The sequence below is a fragment of the Hyla sarda genome, chromosome 11 (genome assembly GCF_029499605.1).
Source record: "Hyla sarda isolate aHylSar1 chromosome 11, aHylSar1.hap1, whole genome shotgun sequence".
NCBI classification, from domain to species: Eukaryota; Metazoa; Chordata; class Amphibia; order Anura; family Hylidae; genus Hyla; species Hyla sarda.
In genome coordinates, this window is record NC_079199.1 from 100,282,498 (window position 1) to 100,301,333 (window position 18,836).

At 40.9% G+C, this 18,836-nt stretch overlaps 1 protein-coding gene across 8 annotated transcripts in view; it reads left to right on the forward strand.

Moving 5' to 3' along the window:
* The window catches only part of MEF2D (myocyte enhancer factor 2D), a 211,149-nt gene that overhangs the window by 159,119 nt on the left and 33,194 nt on the right, over window positions 1-18,836 (forward strand). For all 8 annotated transcript variants that reach the window (XM_056546376.1, XM_056546368.1, XM_056546372.1 and 5 more), the window contains one exon: window positions 8,142-8,345. In XM_056546376.1, the coding sequence (XP_056402351.1) occupies window positions 8,142-8,345 (204 nt within the window). The remainder of the gene's footprint in view (window positions 1-8,141; window positions 8,346-18,836) is intronic.

Sequence of the window (18,836 nt, forward strand, 5' to 3'; positions counted from 1 at the left end):
GGGTTAGGTTTGTGTTCCTGAGGTAAATTTTCCTCCATTTTGCTCCTCCACCCTCGGTAGATTTGCCTCCTGGCAGGAGATGTGAGTACAGGAGGATATTACCATGAAGTGTTAATGTAATTCACTAATCCCTGGTAATAAGCGGCTCAGCATGACAGGCCCCCTCCCTGAGGAGAGACATGACTCAGGCCCCCATCCTGTCAGCAGATAAGGGGCCCGGCCTGCAGTGTGAACAGGGCCCTGGCAGGTCAGCACCCTGAGGAATTAGGAGGATAAGCTCCGAGCTATGGCGGCCGCTGTATATAGTCACATAGGGGGAGAGTTATCAAAACCAGTCCAGAGGAAATGTTGCCCATAGCAACCAATCAGATTCCTTCTTTAATTTTTAACAAGTCCTCTGCAAAATGAAAGCAGCGATCTGATTGGTTGCTATGGGCAACTGGGCCACTTTTCTTCTGGACAGGTTTGGATAAATCTCCCCCATAGTCGTATACTGAGCATTGTCCCTGTCCCCCCCCAACTAGGGTCGCCACATTTCGTGGAAAAAAAGAAAAAGTTACCAGCCATGCTAATTTGCATAATTAATTATATATGCGTGACATCACAGGATACACATATGCGGGGAAATTTTGTCCTATTCTGACCCCTATAACTTTATTATTTCTCCTTATACGACCTGTATGAGGGATCGATTTTTGCGCCCCGATTTGTAGTTTTTAACAGGACCATTTTTGTTTTGATGTGACTTTTTTGATCGCTTTTTTTTTTTTTTTTAATTAAATTCAGGAGTTGCAATAAGTTACTAACTACAACTCCCAGCATGCCCTGATACAGCCTGTGGCTCAGCAGCTGCCCCAAACGAAAACTACAACTCCCAGCATGTTGGACTATATAGTAGTATATAGTATAGGTCAATGTTTCCCAACCAGAGGTGCCTTCAGCTGTTGCAAAACTACAACTCCCAGCATGTTGGACTATATAGTAGTATTTAGTATAGGTCAGTGTTTCTCAACCAGAGGTGCCTCCAGCTGTTGCAAAACTACAACTCCCAGCATGTTGGACTATATAATAGTATATAGTATAAGTCAGTGTTTTCCAACCAGAGGTGCCTCCAGCTGTTACAAAACTACAACTCCCAGCATGTTGGACTGTATAGTAGTATATAGTATAAGTCAGTGTTTTCCAACCAGAGGTGCCTCCAGCTGTTACAAAACTACAACTCCCAGCATGTTGGACTGTATAGTAGTATATAGTATAAGTCAGTGTTTTCCAACCAGAGGTGCCTCCAGCTGTTACAAAACTACAACTCCCAGCATGTTGGACTATATATTAGTATATAGTATAGATCAGTGTTTCCCAACCAGAGGTGCCTCCAGCTGTTGCAAAACTACAACTCCCAGCATGTTGGACTATATAGTAGTATATAGTATAGGTCAGTGTTTACCAACCAGGGGTGCCTCCAGCTGTTGCAAAACTACAACTCCCAGCATGTTGGACTATATAGTAGTATATAGTATAGATCAGTGTTTCCCAACCAGGGGTGCCTCCAGCTGTTACAAAACTACAACTCCCAGCATGTTGGACTATATAGTAGTATATAGTATAGGTCAGTGTTTCCCAACCAGGAGTGCGTACAGCTGTTGCAAAACTACAACTCCCAGCATGCCCGGACAGCCAACGGCTGTCCGGGCATGCTGGGAGTTGTAGTTTTGCAACAGCTGGAGGCGTTCTGGTTGGGAAACACTGGTATAGTATAAGGTGCAACATTCCGGGAGTTGGAGGATTGGATGGATAAATACCGGCCATTGCATTGCTGGTATTTTTTATATAAAAATACCGTCAGAGCGGCCAAAATACCGTCTGTGCCGGTAAAATACCGTCCAGGTAGCGACCCTACCCCAATGGGTGGTCTACGTGTTCTCCTCATCTGTCACCTCCTATACCTATGATAATGTATACCGGGATGTTATGTGTGATACCGTCTACCCAGCCTTTGTATCTAAGTTTATCATGTGTGATACTGACTGTTGAGCTGATCTATCTAGACTGTGATACTGTGTGGAGAGTTTGTGTATCTAATCCTACTATGTGTGATGTGTATAATGCTTCTGCTGGGCCAGCGTTTCTAGGCCTATCGTGTGGTACTGTATCCCGCACTGGTGTATCTAAGACTAATATTTTCAATACAGTCTGCTGAGCTTGTATATCTAATTCTCCTTTGTGTGATACTGTTTGCTGGGCTAGTGTATCTAATCTTGCTATTTGTGGCAGTGTCTGCTGAGCTTTTGTATCTGATCGTACCGTGTGTGATACTGTCTGTGGAGTTGGTGTATCTAAGTGAAACTGTCTGCTAAGCTGGGGTATCTCAGCACAATCTGACTTAAAGGGATTATTCAGGAAAAAACTTTTATATATATATATATAATCAACTGGCTCCAGAAAGATAAACAGATTTGTAAATGACTTCTATTAAAAAAAAATCTTAATCCTTCCAGTACTTATCAGCAGCTGAAGTTGAGTTGTCCTTTTCTGTCTGACCACAGTGCTCTCTGCTGACACCTCGGTCTGTCTCGGGAACTGTCCAGAGTACCAGCAAATCCCCATATCAAACCTATTCTACTCTGTGCAGTTCCCGAGACAGACAGAGGTGTCAGCAGAAAGCACTGTTGTCAGACAGAAAAAAAATCTTAATCCTTCCAGTACTTATCAGCTGCTGAAGTTGTTATTTTAAGAGAAGTAATTTACAAATCTGTAAGTTTGATTTATATAAAAATGTTTTTTTTGGCCTGGAATACCCCTTTAAGCTATGTTGAACCAGTGTATCTAAGCCTATTGTGTGTGATACTATAAGTGGAGGTGTGTATCTACTATCTAAGTGAAACTGTCTGCTAATTTGGTGTATCTAAGCCCATTATCAGCAATGCTGGCTGCTGATCTGGTGTATCTAAGCCTATCGTGTGTGATACTGTCTGCTGAATTGGTGTATCTAATCCTATCTTGTATGATCTGGTCTGCTGGGCTGGTCTATCTAATCCTCTCATACTGTCTATTTAGTCTTTGTATCTAATCTTGTCATGTGTGATACTGCCTGCTGAACTATAGTATCTTACCCTATTATGTGTATTACTGTCTGCTAAACCAGTATATCTAATCATGTCATGTGTGATACATTGTGCTGAGTCTGTGTATCTAATCCTTTTATGGTATGTTTTGTTCTGATGCATCTAATCCTGCCATGTGTGATACTATGTTGTTGAGCCAGTGTACATAATATGACCATGTTTGATGCCATGTTGTTGGCATATCTAATCTGTTATGTGATACTGTCTACTCAAATTGTGTATCTAAGCCTCTCATGTTTGATACTTTTGCTGCTCAGTTGGGGTATCTTATCCTAGATGGTGTATCTAATTTCATCATGAATGATACTGTCTGCTGAGCTGCTCTATCTAATCCTATTATGTGTGATACATTCTGCTGAGCTTGTGTATCTAAGCCTATCATGTATGTTAATGTCCACAGAGGTGATGAGCCTAGCCTCAATTCTGCCAGCTCTGTGATACTATGCTGGTTTATCGGAGCCTGTCTGCTGGGCCTTTGTATCTAAGTTTATCATGTGTGATACTTAATGTTGAGCTGATGTACCTAGACCTATCATGTGTGATACTGTGTGTAGCATTTTTGTATCCAATCCTACTTTGCCGATGGTGTCTGCTGAGCCAGTGTTTCTAGTCTTATGTGTGATACTGTATGCAGAGCTGGTGTATCTAATCCTCCTGTTTGTGACATTCTGCTGAACCAGTGTATCTAATCCGACTGTGTGTGATACTGTCTGCTGAACCAGTGTATCTTTTCCTGCTATGCCTGATAGTGCTTCTGAGCTTGTGTATCTAATCCTACTCTGTGTGATACTGTCTGCTGAGCTTCTGTATCTAATCCTACTGTATGTGATACTGTCTGCTGAGCTTGTGTATCTAATCCTACTCTGTGTGATACTGTCTGCTGAGCTTCTGTATCTAATCCTACTGTATGTGATACTGTCTGCTGAGCTTCTGTATCTAATCCTACTGTGTGTGATACTGTCTGCTGAGCTTGTGTATCTAATCCTACTCTGTGTGATACTGCCTGCTGAGCTTGAGCTTCTGTATCTAATCCTACTGTGTGTGATACTGTCTGTTGAGATTGTGTATCTAACCCTACTGTGTGTGATACTGTCTGTCGAGCCAGTGTATCTATTCCTACTGTGTGTGATACGGTCTGCTGAACCAGTGTATCTAATCCTACTGTGTGTGATACTGTCTGCTGAGCTTGTGTATCTAACCCTACTGTATGTGAAACTGTCTGTTGAGCCAGTGTATCTAATCCTACTGTATGTGATACTGTCTGCTGAGCCAGTGTATCGACTTCTACTGTGTGCGATACTGTCTGCTGAGCCTGTGTATCTAATCCTAGTGTGTGTGATACTGTCTGCTGAGCTTGTGTATCGAATCCTAGTGTGTGTGTGATACTGTCTGCAGAGCCAATGTATCTAAGCCTCCTGTTTGTGATACTACCTGCTGAACCATTGTATCTTTTCCTGCTATGCCTGATAGTGCTGCTGAGCGTGTGTATCTAACCCCAATGTGCGCGATACTGTCTTGAGTTTGTGTATCTTATCTCTATTATGCGTGAGCCAGTGTACCTCCAGCTGTTTCTAAACTACAACTCCCAGCATGCCCGGACAGCCGACGGCTGTCCGGGCATGCTGGGAGTTGTAGTTTAGCAACAGTGGGATGCGCCCTGGTTGGGAAACACTGATCTAGGCTCATCATGTGTGACAACCACGCGGCACTACACCCTCCACATAGGACTATGTGCAATCATTCCGTACAACCTCAGGGTAAGATGGCATCTGATACCCTGCGTGCCAGAGAGCGGAGCGTTGAGAGGGTGATGGCTTTGGGGCAGCTGGCAAGGAGTGATCCAGCATAGAGACCACCACATGCTGTAGGGGGTCACATACCATCGAAGTCACAGACAGCGCTGGGGACAATGGCAGACCCCCGGCCACTGGCTCAGCTGTATTGGACACCAACAATCTCAATGGCGAAAAAATTATTCCAAAAATTTGCCACGACCCCTGACCATTACCCCCCTGAAATCAAAGAACCGGATGTCCATGATAGTAAGATGGAGGCATAGTGCAGACGGGAGGGATATGGATGAGGGGGCCCGCCCTAAGCACAGTCAGACAGGATCCTACCATGGACATCCATTTTCCCGCCTTTTCAGTAGCTTCAAAACTACAACTCCTGTCATGCCCTGACAGCCATAGGCTGTCAGGGCATGACAGGAGTTGTAGTTTTAAAGCTGCTGAAAAGGCGGGAAAAAGGTGGGTTCACCATGGTAGGATCCAGATTGGAATCCATGACAGGAGTTGTAGTTTTGAAGCTGCTGAGAAGGCGGGAAAAAGGTGGGTTCACCATGGTAGGATCCTGACTGGAATCCATGACAGGAGTTGTAGTTTTAAAGCTGCTGAAAAGGCAGGAAAAAGGTGGGTTCACCATGGTAGGATCCTGACTGGAATCCATGACAGGAGTTGTAGTTTTAAAGCTGCTGAAAAGGCAGGAAAAAGGTGGATTCACCATGGTAGGATCCTGACTGGAATCCATGACAGGAGTTGTAGTTTTGAAGCTGCTGAAAAGGTGGAAAAAAGGTGGGTTCACCATGGTAGGATCCTGACAGGAATCCATGACAGGAATTGTAGTTTTACAACCTTTGTAGAGCCATAAGTTTGGGAAGAAGAAGCCCCGCCTTCCTGACTACTGACAACAGTCTCTTCATGTCATGTGACCCTTTCCCGCTTTTTTTTATCGAGTCCTACCCTGAAACAAATGATGGATGGGGTTGCCTTAGAATTTTGCCGCCCCACGCGGCGGTCTCCACAGAACGGCAGAGGTTCGCATCCCTCCTCCTCCGTCGCGCGCTGCATATGGCCGTCTTTTTTGTTTGTAAGCAGATTGTGCGGTGCTTTGTGTGCGCAAGATGTTCGCTGTTCGGAGCGTTACCCCGGCAACTGTCACATCACATAAGACTCGGGTGAAGGATGAATTATAGGGCACGTTACCCGTGAGCAAACACGTGACCAAGGGGGGGTGGTGGGGGGGGGGGGGCTGTTCGTGTCAGACCCTGCGTGGCACGGACTCTGATGCGAGCCGGGGCTGTGCGCTTTGCTGCTCGCTTTCGGCAGTACCTGGCGACCTAAAATAGGTCAACTTGTGTTGTCATCTGGTGTATGGAGGTAGAGAACCATCCCCAGCCCAGATCTATCATTGTCAGTGACTAAGAGCATCGCAATTAGAACTCTTTCCTTAAAGTCTGATCCCCCCCCCCCCCCCATACACATGGACACCCATCTGACTGACAGCTGTCTCTCCCGAACACCCTCCTCATTTACATGGACACTTGACTAGCTGACAGCTATCTCTCCTTGTGTTCCTGTACATAATAGCAGTAATATAGTAGTTATATTCTTGTATATAGGAGCAGTATTATAGTAGTTATATTCTTGTATATAGGAAGCAGTATTATAGTAGTTATATTCTTGTATATAGGAGGCAGCATTATAGTAGTTATATTCTTGTATATAGGAAGCAGTATTATAGTAGTTATATTCTTGTATATAGGAGCAGTATTATAGTAGTTATATTCTTGTATATAGGAGCAGTATTATAGTAGTTATATTCTTGTATAAAGGAGCAGTATTATAGTAGTTATATTCTTGTATATAGGAGCAGTATTATAGTAGTTATATTCCTGTATATAGGAGCAGTATTATAGTAGTTCTATTCTTGTATATAGGAGCAGTATTATAGTAGTTATATTCTTGTATATAGGAGCAGTATTATAGTAGTTCTATTCTTGTATATAGGAGCAGTATTATAGTAGTTATATTCTTGTATATAGGAGCAGTATTATAGTAGTTATATTCTTGTATATAGGAGCAGTATTATAGTAGTTATATTCTTGTATATAGGAGCAGTATTATAGTAGTTATATTCTTGTATATAGGAGCAGTATTATAGTAGTTATATTCTTGTATATAGGAGCAGTATTATAGTAGTTATATTCTTGTATATAGGAGCAGTATTATAGTAGTTATATTCTTGTATATAGGAGCAGTATTATAGTAATATTCTTGTATATAGGAGGCAGTATTATAATAGTTATATTCTTGTATATATGGAGTATAATAGTAGTTATATTCTTGTATATAGGAGCAGTATTATAGTAGTTATATTCTTGTATATAGGAGCAGTATTATAGTAGTTATATTCCTGTATATAGGAGCAGTATTATAGTAGTTATATTCTTGTATATAGGAGCAGTATTATAGTAGTTATATTCTTGTATATAGGAGCAGTATTATAGTAGTTATATTCTTGTATATAGGAGTAGTATTATAGTAGTTATATTCTTGTATATAGGAGGCAGTATTATAATAGTTATATTCTTGTATATATGGAGTATAATAGTAGTTATATTCTTGTATATAGGAGCAGTATTATAGTAGTTATATTCTTGTATATAGAAGGCGGTATTATAGTAGTTATATTCTTGTATATAGGAGCAGTATTATAGTAGTTATATTCTTGTATATAGGGAGCAGTATTATACTAGTTATATTCTTGTATATAGGAGCAGTATTATACTAGTTATATTCTTGTATATAGGAGCAGTATTATACTAGTTATATTCTTGTATGTAGGAGCAGTATTATAGTAGTTATATTCTTGTATGTAGGAGCAGTATTATAGAAGTTATATTCTTGTATATAGGAGCAGTATTATAGTAGTTATATTCTTGTATATAGGAGCAGTATTATAGTAGTTATATTCTTGTATATAGGAGCAGTATTATAGTAGTTATATTCTTGTATATAGGAGCAGTATTATAGTAGTTATATTCTTGTATATAGGAGGCAGTATTATAGTAGTTATATTCTTGTATATAGGAGCAGTATTATAGTAGTTATATTCTTGCATATAGGAGGCAGTATTATAGTTATTATATTCTTATACATAGGGGACAGTATTATAGTAGTTTTATGGGATCGGGGTCATGACCATGGACAATTCAAACATCTCATTTCCCTCCCACAGGTGACGTTCACGAAGCGCAAATTCGGCCTGATGAAGAAGGCCTATGAGCTCAGCGTCCTGTGCGACTGCGAGATCGCGCTCATCATCTTCAACCACTCAAACAAACTGTTCCAGTACGCCAGCACCGACATGGACAAAGTGCTGCTGAAATACACAGAGTACAACGAACCGCACGAGAGTCGGACTAATGCGGACATTATAGAGGTGAGCACCCCCCTCCCCCCACCATCCCTGTCCCCCTCACCATACCAGTGTTTCCCAACCAGTGTGCCTCCAGCTGTTGTAAAACTACCACTCCCAGCATGCCCGGACAGCCGAAGGCTGTCCGGGCATGCTGGGAGTTGTAGTTTTGCAACAGCTGGAGGCACACTGGTTGGGAAACACTATTCTATGCAGTTACTGAACATAATCCTATAAACCAGGAACAGACAATCATTTTTTTTGTTTTTAATTTAGTGACGTCATATAGGATATTCCACGGGACAGTCCCCAGGGGTGGAAGCGGTTAATAATTTTCAGAATATCGCTTTATGACCCGGATCAGCCTTTGTCCTGCGGCGTCACACTGTGATGAAAACGCTCTCCCTTAGATGACTTAGAAGGGACCTCGGCCAAACCCGGATCCAGACCGGCGGGGGGGGTTGTTAAGCTGGACCATTAGTACTGATAGCGGCCATTTTGTATCTAATCAGTTCAGCCTTTTAGAGCTGATAGGGTGACATCCCCCCCCCCCGCCGGGCCCCCCCCCTCCCCCGGGGCTATCACCCGCGGGGCGTTAAAGTGCTATAGCTGTTATTATAACGATAAGGAAGGTCGGCGCCTTATCTTCCTGATAACTTGGGGTGATAACCGCCATATCCTACTCTCTGGGGAAGGCTGATGGCGTCTAACCTTATATAGGAAGACGGGAAATGACTGACTAATCCAGTGTTTCCCAACCAGGGTGCCTCCAGCTGTCCAGGACATGCTGGGAGTTGTAGTTTTGCAACAGCTGGAGGCACCCTGGTTGGGAAAACAATGGACTAATCTGTCATTTTAGGTGGGAAAATCCACAATGCATTTTATTTATTTATTTTTTATTATTATTATTTAATATATATATATTTTTTTTACGTCCTACATTTGGCGTCACGGTACACGCTATATGATGCACTTGCCGCCATCTTGTTAACACGTAGCAGGAGCATACACCCCGTTTACGAGCCACTTCACACTGGGAAGTTTAGCGTTGTCCTCAAAGCGAAGGGGTGTGGTTTATCATTCGGCGTACTAAATGGCGCAAAATAGCTAAAGCCAGTTTCCATTCATCTGAACTGCAGTTCTTAAAGGGGTATTCCGGTGGAAAACATATTTTTATTTTTTATTGTTTTTTAAATGAACTGGTACCAGAAAGTTAAACAGATTTGTAAATTACTTCTATTAAAAAATCTTAATCCTTTCAGTACTTATTAGCAGCTGTATACTACAGAGGAAATTCTTTTCTTTTTGAATTTCTTTTTTGTCTTGTCCACAGTGCTCTCTGCTGACACCTCTGTCCGTGTCAGGAACTGTCCAGAGCAGCATAGGTTTGCAATGGGGATTTTCTCCTGCTCTGGGCAGTTCCTGATACGGGCATCAGGTGTCAGCAGAGAGCACTGTGGACAAGACAAAAAAGAAATTCAAAAAGAAAAGAATTTCCTCTGTAGTATACAGCTTCTAATAAGTACTGAAAGTATTAAGATTTTTAAATAGAAGTAATTTACAAATCAGTTTAACTTTCTTAAAAAAATAAAAATAAATAAAGTTTTCCACCGGAGTACCCCTTTAAATGACTTATTCAGGTTTGAAATAACAATGGATTTCTTTTTTTCCAAACAGCGCCACCCTTTTCCTTAGGTTGCATGTGGTATTGCAGCTTAGTTCCATTGAAGCAAACGGATCGGAGTTGTAATTCCGCACAGAACCTGACCACAGGGGTGGCGCTGTTTTTGAAAAAAGAAAAATTACCTCTGTTTCTTTTTTTTTTTTTTCTTCTCATTCCTGGACAACCTGTCATCACTGTCACGCCGCCCAAATCACAAGTCGTTGGCGCCTTCTGCCCGCTCTACCAGCCGTGATTGATAGGCCCCCCCAAACAGGGAGTGACCTATCAGTCGTGGCCGGCTGCCCCGATGACTTGACGTTCAAGCAGCACGAAAGTGATGTGTGGTTCCCTTTAAGAAATACTTGAAATACTGGTTTAGAATACCGCCATGTTGTGCAGAAAGATGGGACCCAAGTGTTTAATCTGGTCCTTATCCTGACCACCAGGCACTGTACTTGCCGCCATATTGTTTTTGACAATACGTCACCCTATATAGACTGTAGAAGTGGAGTATCTGATACTAGAGAGCGGTATTATTCTGCAGCGAGAGCATCATATGGCGGTTGACATTCTCTATTACAATATTCCTATGGCTCATCTTAATACCATTGTCCTATGGCAGTGTTCCCCAACCAGTGCGGCTCCCGCTGTTGCAAAACTACAACTTCCAGCATGCCCGGACAGCCAACGGCTGTCCGGGCATGCTGGGAGTTGTAGTTTTTCAACAGCTGGGGGCACACTGGTTGGGAAACACTGGTTTAGAGTACAGTTTAGTGGGACTGTAAGGGATCGTGGAGCATTGCACACCCCGTGCTGACTCTGTGACACCCGACAGGGGCTGAGGATCGATTCCTCTGGAGGGATCACATCTCAAGGAGCTCAGCTGTTTTCTTATGTGACACGAGTCTTCGGCATTGGTGGCCGGAGGGACAGAGAGTCCTGTAATAATGTGCGGACGTGATGCCATATAGTATATTCTTACAGTATTATAGTAGTTATATTCTTGTATATAGGAGCAGTATTATAGTAGTTATATTCTTGTATATAGGAGCAGTATTATAGTAGTTATATTCTTGTATATAGGAGCAGTATTATAGTAGTTATAGTCTTGTATATAGGAGGCAGTATTATAGTAGTTATATTCTTGTATATAGGAGGCAGTATTATAGTAGTTATATTCTTGTATATAGGAGCAGTATTATAGTAGTTATATTCTTGTATATAGGAGCAGTATTATAGTAATTATATTCTTGTATATAGGAGCAGTATTATAGTAGTTATATTCTTGTATATAGGAGCAGTATTATAGTAGTTATATTCTTGTATATAGGAGCATTATTATAGTAGTTATAGTCTTGTATATAGGAGGCAGTATTATAGTAGTTATATTCTTGTATATAGGAGGCAGTATTATAGTAGTTATATTCTTGTATATAGGAGGCAGTATTATAGTAGTTATATTCTTGTATATAGGAGCAGTATTATAGTAGTTATATTCTTGTATATAGGGAGCAGTATTATAGTAGTTATATTCTTGTACATAGTGGCAGTATTATAGTAGTTATATTCTTGTATATAGGAGCAGTATTATAGTAGTTATATTCTTGTACATAGTGGCAGTATTATAGTAGTTATATTCTTGTACATAGTGGCAGTATTATAGTAGTTATATTCTTGTACATAGTGGCAGTATTATAGTAGTTATATTCTTGTATATAGGAGCAGTATTATAGTAGTTATAGTCTTGTATATAGGAGGCAGTATTATAGTAGTTATATTCTTGTATATAGGAGGCAGTATTATAGTAGTTATATTCTTGTATATAGGAGGCAGTATTATAGTAGTTATATTCTTGTATATAGGAGCAGTATTATAGTAGTTATATTCTTGTATATAGGGAGCAGTATTATAGTAGTTATATTCTTGTACATAGTGGCAGTATTATAGTAGTTATATTCTTGTATGTAGGAGCAGTATTATAGTAGTTATATTCTTGTACATAGTGGCAGTATTATAGTAGTTATATTCTTGTACATAGTGGCAGTATTATAGTAGTTATATTCTTGTATATAGGAGCAGTATTATAGTAGTTATAGTCTTGTATATAGGAGGCAGTATTATAGTAGTTATATTCTTGTATATAGGAGGCAGTATTATAGTAGTTATATTCTTGTATATAGGAGGCAGTATTATAGTAGTTATATTCTTGTATATAGGAGCAGTATTATAGTAGTTATATTCTTGTATATAGGGAGCAGTATTATAGTAGTTATATTCTTGTACATAGTGGCAGTATTATAGTAGTTATATTCTTGTACATAGTGGCAGTATTATAGTAGTTATATTCTTGTACATAGTGGCAGTATTATAGTAGTTATATTCTTGTATATAGGAGCAGTATTATAGTAGTTATAGTCTTGTATATAGGAGGCAGTATTATAGTAGTTATATTCTTGTATATAGGAGGCAGTATTATAGTAGTTATATTATTGTATATAGGAGGCAGTATTATAGTAGTTATATTCTTGTATATAGGAGCAGTATTATAGTAGTTATATTCTTGTATATAGGGAGCAGTATTATAGTAGTTATATTCTTGTACATAGTGGCAGTATTATAGTAGTTATATTCTTGTATGTAGGAGCAGTATTATAGTAGTTATATTCTTGTACATAGTGGCAGTATTATAGTAGTTATATTCTTGTACATAGTGGCAGTATTATAGTAGTTATATTCTTGTATATAGGAGCAGTATTATAGTAGTTATAGTCTTGTATATAGGAGGCAGTATTATAGTAGTTATATTCTTGTATATAGGAGGCAGTATTATAGTAGTTATATTCTTGTATATAGGAGGCAGTATTATAGTAGTTATATTCTTGTATATAGGAGCAGTATTATAGTAGTTATATTCTTGTATATAGGGAGCAGTATTATAGTAGTTATATTCTTGTACATAGTGGCAGTATTATAGTAGTTATATTCTTGTATATAGGAGCAGTATTATAGTAGTTATATTCTTGTACATAGTGGCAGTATTATAGTAGTTATATTCTTGTACATAGTGGCAGTATTATAGTAGTTATATTCTTGTATATAGGAGGCAGTATTATAGTAGTTATATTCTTGTATATAGGAGCAGTATTATAGTAGTTATATTCTTGTATATAGGGAGCAGTATTATAGTAGTTATATTCTTGTACATAGTGGCAGTATTATAGTAGTTATATTCTTGTACATAGTGGCAGTATTATAGTAGTTATATTCTTGTACATAGTGGCAGTATTATAGTAGTTATATTCTTGTATATAGGAGCAGTATTATAGTAGTTATAGTCTTGTATATAGGAGGCAGTATTATAGTAGTTATATTCTTGTATATAGGAGGCAGTATTATAGTAGTTATATTCTTGTATATAGGAGGCAGTATTATAGTAGTTATATTCTTGTATATAGGAGCAGTATTATAGTAGTTATATTCTTGTATATAGGGAGCAGTATTATAGTAGTTATATTCTTGTACATAGTGGCAGTATTATAGTAGTTATATTCTTGTATGTAGGAGCAGTATTATAGTAGTTATATTCTTGTACATAGTGGCAGTATTATAGTAGTTATATTCTTGTACATAGTGGCAGTATTATAGTAGTTATATTCTTGTATATAGGAGCAGTATTATAGTAGTTATAGTCTTGTATATAGGAGGCAGTATTATAGTAGTTATATTCTTGTATATAGGAGGCAGTATTATAGTAGTTATATTCTTGTATATAGGAGGCAGTATTATAGTAGTTATATTCTTGTATATAGGAGCAGTATTATAGTAGTTATATTCTTGTATATAGGGAGCAGTATTATAGTAGTTATATTCTTGTACATAGTGGCAGTATTATAGTAGTTATATTCTTGTATATAGGAGCAGTATTATAGTAGTTATATTCTTGTACATAGTGGCAGTATTATAGTAGTTATATTCTTGTACATAGTGGCAGTATTATAGTAGTTATATTCTTGTACATAGTGGCAGTATTATAGTAGTTATATTCTTGTACATAGTGGCAGTATTATAGTAGTTATATTCTTGTACATTGTACAAGAATATAACTACTATAATACTGCCACTATGTACAAGAATATAACTACTATAATACTGCCACTATGTACAAGAATATAACTACTATAATACTGCTCCTATATACAAGAATATAACTACTATAATACTGCCACTATGTACAAGAATATAACTACTATAATACTGCTCATATATACAAGAATGTAACTACTATAATACTGCTCCCTATATACAAGAATATAACTACTATAATACTGCCACTTAGTGGCAGTACACATAGTTAGTGCCCATCCATTCTTATTCAAGATGCTGACAGTCCTAGCTTGAGACTGGGTGTAGTAGTCACAGGGTTAAGTCTGTCCTTAAAACTTCCAGAAGGTGGTTGTTTAGTGGGTGGACCCACCTTCACCCTTGCAGTCCCGGCATCTGGCAGTGAATCAGTGGGGTCGTGCGCGCAATCATCGCCGCCCCCCCCCCCCCGCCCCCCTCGCCGTTTCTTTCCACAGCCGACACCAACATATAAAGCGTCCCCTTTGCTCCGCTCCCTCACCAGTAATTGCCTCCTACAATTCTTCTTACTCACTGCATTTTCCTTGTCTCATTATATACGTATGGCAGCCCTCCGCTTCCCCGCTGTAAGATTAAAGGGAGCCGGTGCTTATTACTATTGGAGGGCGGACTCCGACTCATATTTAAATAATACTAATGCCAAAACTCTCAGAAGGCCCTGAAATGATCAAACATAACATTTTAGCTCTATTAGTCTGAGCTGTGGGCGGAATAGTGTTTACTAGCTGCGCCTGTTTATGGGGATTTATCTACACCCCTCAGAGATTTCATATAGTCGCATGCCTACGTCATCACATACAAACCCTTACCTGCCCTGATTACACAGTATTTCCCATCAGGGTGCCTACAGTTGTTCTGTAGTCTGAGAAAGCTGGGTGACAACCAGTGTAACTACCTTTCCAGACCATCCAGATTTCTCACAGGAATGGAAAAATTCCATGCATGAGTATAAGAAGATTTTATGTTCAGCAGTCTGAGAAAGCTGGGTGACAAACCAGTACAGCCAGCCCTTACAGCTCCCATCTGATCGGTTACCCAGATCTCCTCAGACAAGAATAGGGGGGAAAAGCTTAGTTATTTGTGCATCCGTATAGGAAGATTTGTCATTCAGTGGTCTGGGAAAGCTGAGTGATAGCCTGTGCTCAGACCCTTATGGTTCCTGTTAGCTGAAATGGAGGAAAAAAGGCATGGAATTATGGGCATACTTGCTTTTCATAGGTTGCAGACCATGTGGGTACTGAAATGGTGGCAGGAAAAATAAACTGTAAGCAGGTTTTCTATTTAGGAGCCTTGGAAAGCTGAGTGTTGTCGCTTTATGTTGTCATGGCAGCAAAATATATAAAACAGCTGTAGCAGAGCGCAAGCCATACCAGGGTTTTCCAACCAGTGTGCCTCCACCTGTTGCAAAACTACAACTCCCAGCGTGTAGTAAAACCCTCAGAAGCTGCATCAGCATGGAAGACATTATCGAGCAGTGTAAGCTGTGAATCCAGGTCTGAGTGTGACATATAAAACTTGCTAGAACAGTGTTTCCCAATCAGGGTGCCTCCAGCTGTTGCAAAACTACAATTCCCAGCATGTAGGAAAACCCTTAGAAGCTGCAGCAGCATGGAAGACATTATCAAGCAGTGTAAGCTGTGAATCCAGGTCTGAGGGTGACATATAAAACTTGCTAGAACAGTGTTTCCCAATCAGGGTGTCTCCAGCTGTTGCAAAACTACAACTCCCAGCATGCCCGGACAGCCAAAGGCTGTCCGGGCATGACGGGAGTTGTAGTTTTGCAACAGCTGGAGGCTCCATGGATGGTAAAACACTGTTCTCTCAGCTCCTGGCAGTGCTGGTACCATTGAAGGTGGTGACCTTCAAGCTTCATGAGACACCGTGCCAAGTGTATATGTTACATGGCAACTTGGCATCGCCTTCACCAACATGGCAGGATCATTCCCATGCCAGCAGATGACCATGATCGTTGCAGTGCCAGCAGGACATCATCCCTATGGATGTGTCCAAATACATTAGCCATCAAGTGCCCAAAATGGCTGACTTTTCTTTTAGATGTTAGGGAGGGGGGCACATACTTAATTCCAGGTTTGTTGCTCCAATCTTTAAAAAGGCTTAATAGAGCGTAAGCGAAGGCTTAGGCGAGATTTCTCAGCTGGTGAGACGAAGGTGCCGCTGTTTCATTAGCACCATCCTCCTCTTCCTCGGCATGTTCCTGCTCCGTTTGAATTTCCGAAGAAGCTTCCAGATAAAAATGTCTGACGGAAGATGAAGACGTGCAGGTGTATGGATGAGTGATGAGCAAGTGTGAAGAGGAGAGGTGTGCGGGCGTACTGGTGAGCGGAGGCGAGAGGCAGCGGGGGGAGGGTTTCGGTTGCAGAGTATGTCGCCCACAAACCTTCGCGTCTGGGGTGAATTCTTCTGTAGAGAGTCCATCGTTTCGAGTGTGTTTCCCTATCGGAGGACTCTTTCTTCTGAAATCACGATGGTCAGTATTTGTAGTGTCATGAAGCTCCTGGTAAAGGCCTAGGTGAATTTGTTATTGCATTTACCTAAACAAGAACCTATACTTGTTGAACATGGAAGTTCATTCCACAGTATCTCGCCCACAAACCTTTGCGTCTGGGGTGAATTCCTCTGTAGAGAGTCCATTGTTTCGAGTGTGTTTCCCTATCGGAGGACTCTTTCTTCTGGAATCACGATGGTCATGATTTGTAGTGTCATGAAGCTCCTGGTAAAGGCCTAGTTGATTTTTTTTTTGCTTTGATCTAAACAAGAACCCTATACATGTGGAACATGGAAGTTCATTCCACAATATCGAGTCCCGTTGCTATTGAGACCTGGGACTTCTCCCTGAGAAACCCAACACCGTAGAATGCCAATTGGCTAGACACGATTGTGCATTGATTGTCATGCCGGTCTGGAGCCATCATCCATGAGAACTTTTTTGTAGCCCAATTGTTATTTTGAGGAGTAGAGTAGAGTATACCTGATATTGGGAGTTACAGCTAATGGTTAGGAGAGTTGTTCGTTTTGGGCCTTGAGATCCCTGTACCCTCATACAACATTTTTGGCATCAATAATAATAAGTATTCCAGCTCTAAGAAATGTTCCCCCTATCCACAGGAAAGGAGATGAGTGTCTCCATTGTCTAGAGATCATAGGAGGTCGCAGAGGTCGTTCCTCCATGATTTATAAAAAGGAGTCCTCACTCTACCCACTGAATGGATCAGAGGGTTAGTACCTGGTCCATTCATTGCCTATGGAAGTGCTGGAGATACCTGAGCAATGTTCTTGGTTATCTCTGGTGCTCCCATAGACTTGTGTGGAACCTGTGGAGCCTCACTGCTCCAGGGTTGGGGCTCCATTCTATAGATCACTGGGTCCCAGAGGTTGGTCCTTCATAATCTCTAGAAAGTAGTCCCGATTCTCCCTCCCGAATTGAGCAGTGGGTTAGTACTTTGTCCATTCATTGCCTATGGAAGTGCTGGAGATACCTGAGCAATGTTCTTGGGTATCTCTGGTGCTCCCATAGACTTCCATGTGTGGAGCCCATGGAGTCCCACGGCTCCATTTAGTAGAGAGAGTCTGGGCTCTGTTCTAAAGATCACGGGGTCCCAGAGGTTGTATTTTCATGAACTCTAGAAAAGACTGTCGACTCCCCCCCCCCCCCCCCCCCCCCAAACAGAGCAGTGGGTTGGCACTTGCTCCATGTATTGCCTTTGGGAGTGCCGGATATACCTGAGCATTGTTCTTGGGTATCTCCGGCACTCCCATAGACAGTGTATGAAGCTTGTGTCCCCGCACCCCTCCATTCTGAAGATCACGTGGCGTCTATTATAAAGATCGCGTAGGATCCCAGAAGGCGAACCCCTGGGATCAGACACTTACCGTGGTAAGTGTCTTAGGGTTGGAGTTCGCCTGTAAGGTGCCCCATACGCCTGAGATTAAAGTTGTTAAGAATAAATTTCACCGGACTGTGGTTTGAAATTGTCCAGTGCGAGATAGTTTTAGCCGACCAATGATAGCCTGTCACCGTTCGGTGAGAACGCGGCTGGGATTTTAGATTTTTTTGGGCCTGTAGTTGGATGAATGATCTTCTACCAGGGAAAGATCTATCATCCCTGACTGATCCTTCGGCACAGAATGTTCTCCGAACGGTCCTGGGAAGATCGTTCATCCTTTGCTTGATGTCATGGATCATGTATAGAAAAACAAATAAAAAGGTCCCTCTCTAGGCGCTGCTTCTCCCAACGGATTCACTCGGACGAAATAGTCATGTAAAATGAATCTTTTATTTGACCAATGACGCGTTTCGGGTATTAACTCTTCCTCAGATTGGTATGACCAGTGTGAACAATGGTGTAAACATCTACACAACATGGTCCACCAGACCCATGCACCTACTTCTAATGTGTATTGCCACCTATTAGTCGTGCCATACTAAACGATATCGAGCAAACAAAAATGGCAGCTTGAACAGTAAATAGAGTGACACTTATTCATACCGTCATCTTCGGTGACCTCGGAAAACTAAGATGTCCTTTTGAGCCTTGAAATAAAACACCTGACCAAACCCCCCCCCCCCCCCTCCCCCTCGTTGTATGACTGAGTCGGTAATGATTTTAGGTGTTCCTCGCAGTCTCTTCTGCTCGCGGTGGCGGGTAGAGTTTTGAATGTCATTGTTTGACCTTTCTGGTGTCACTTTATCT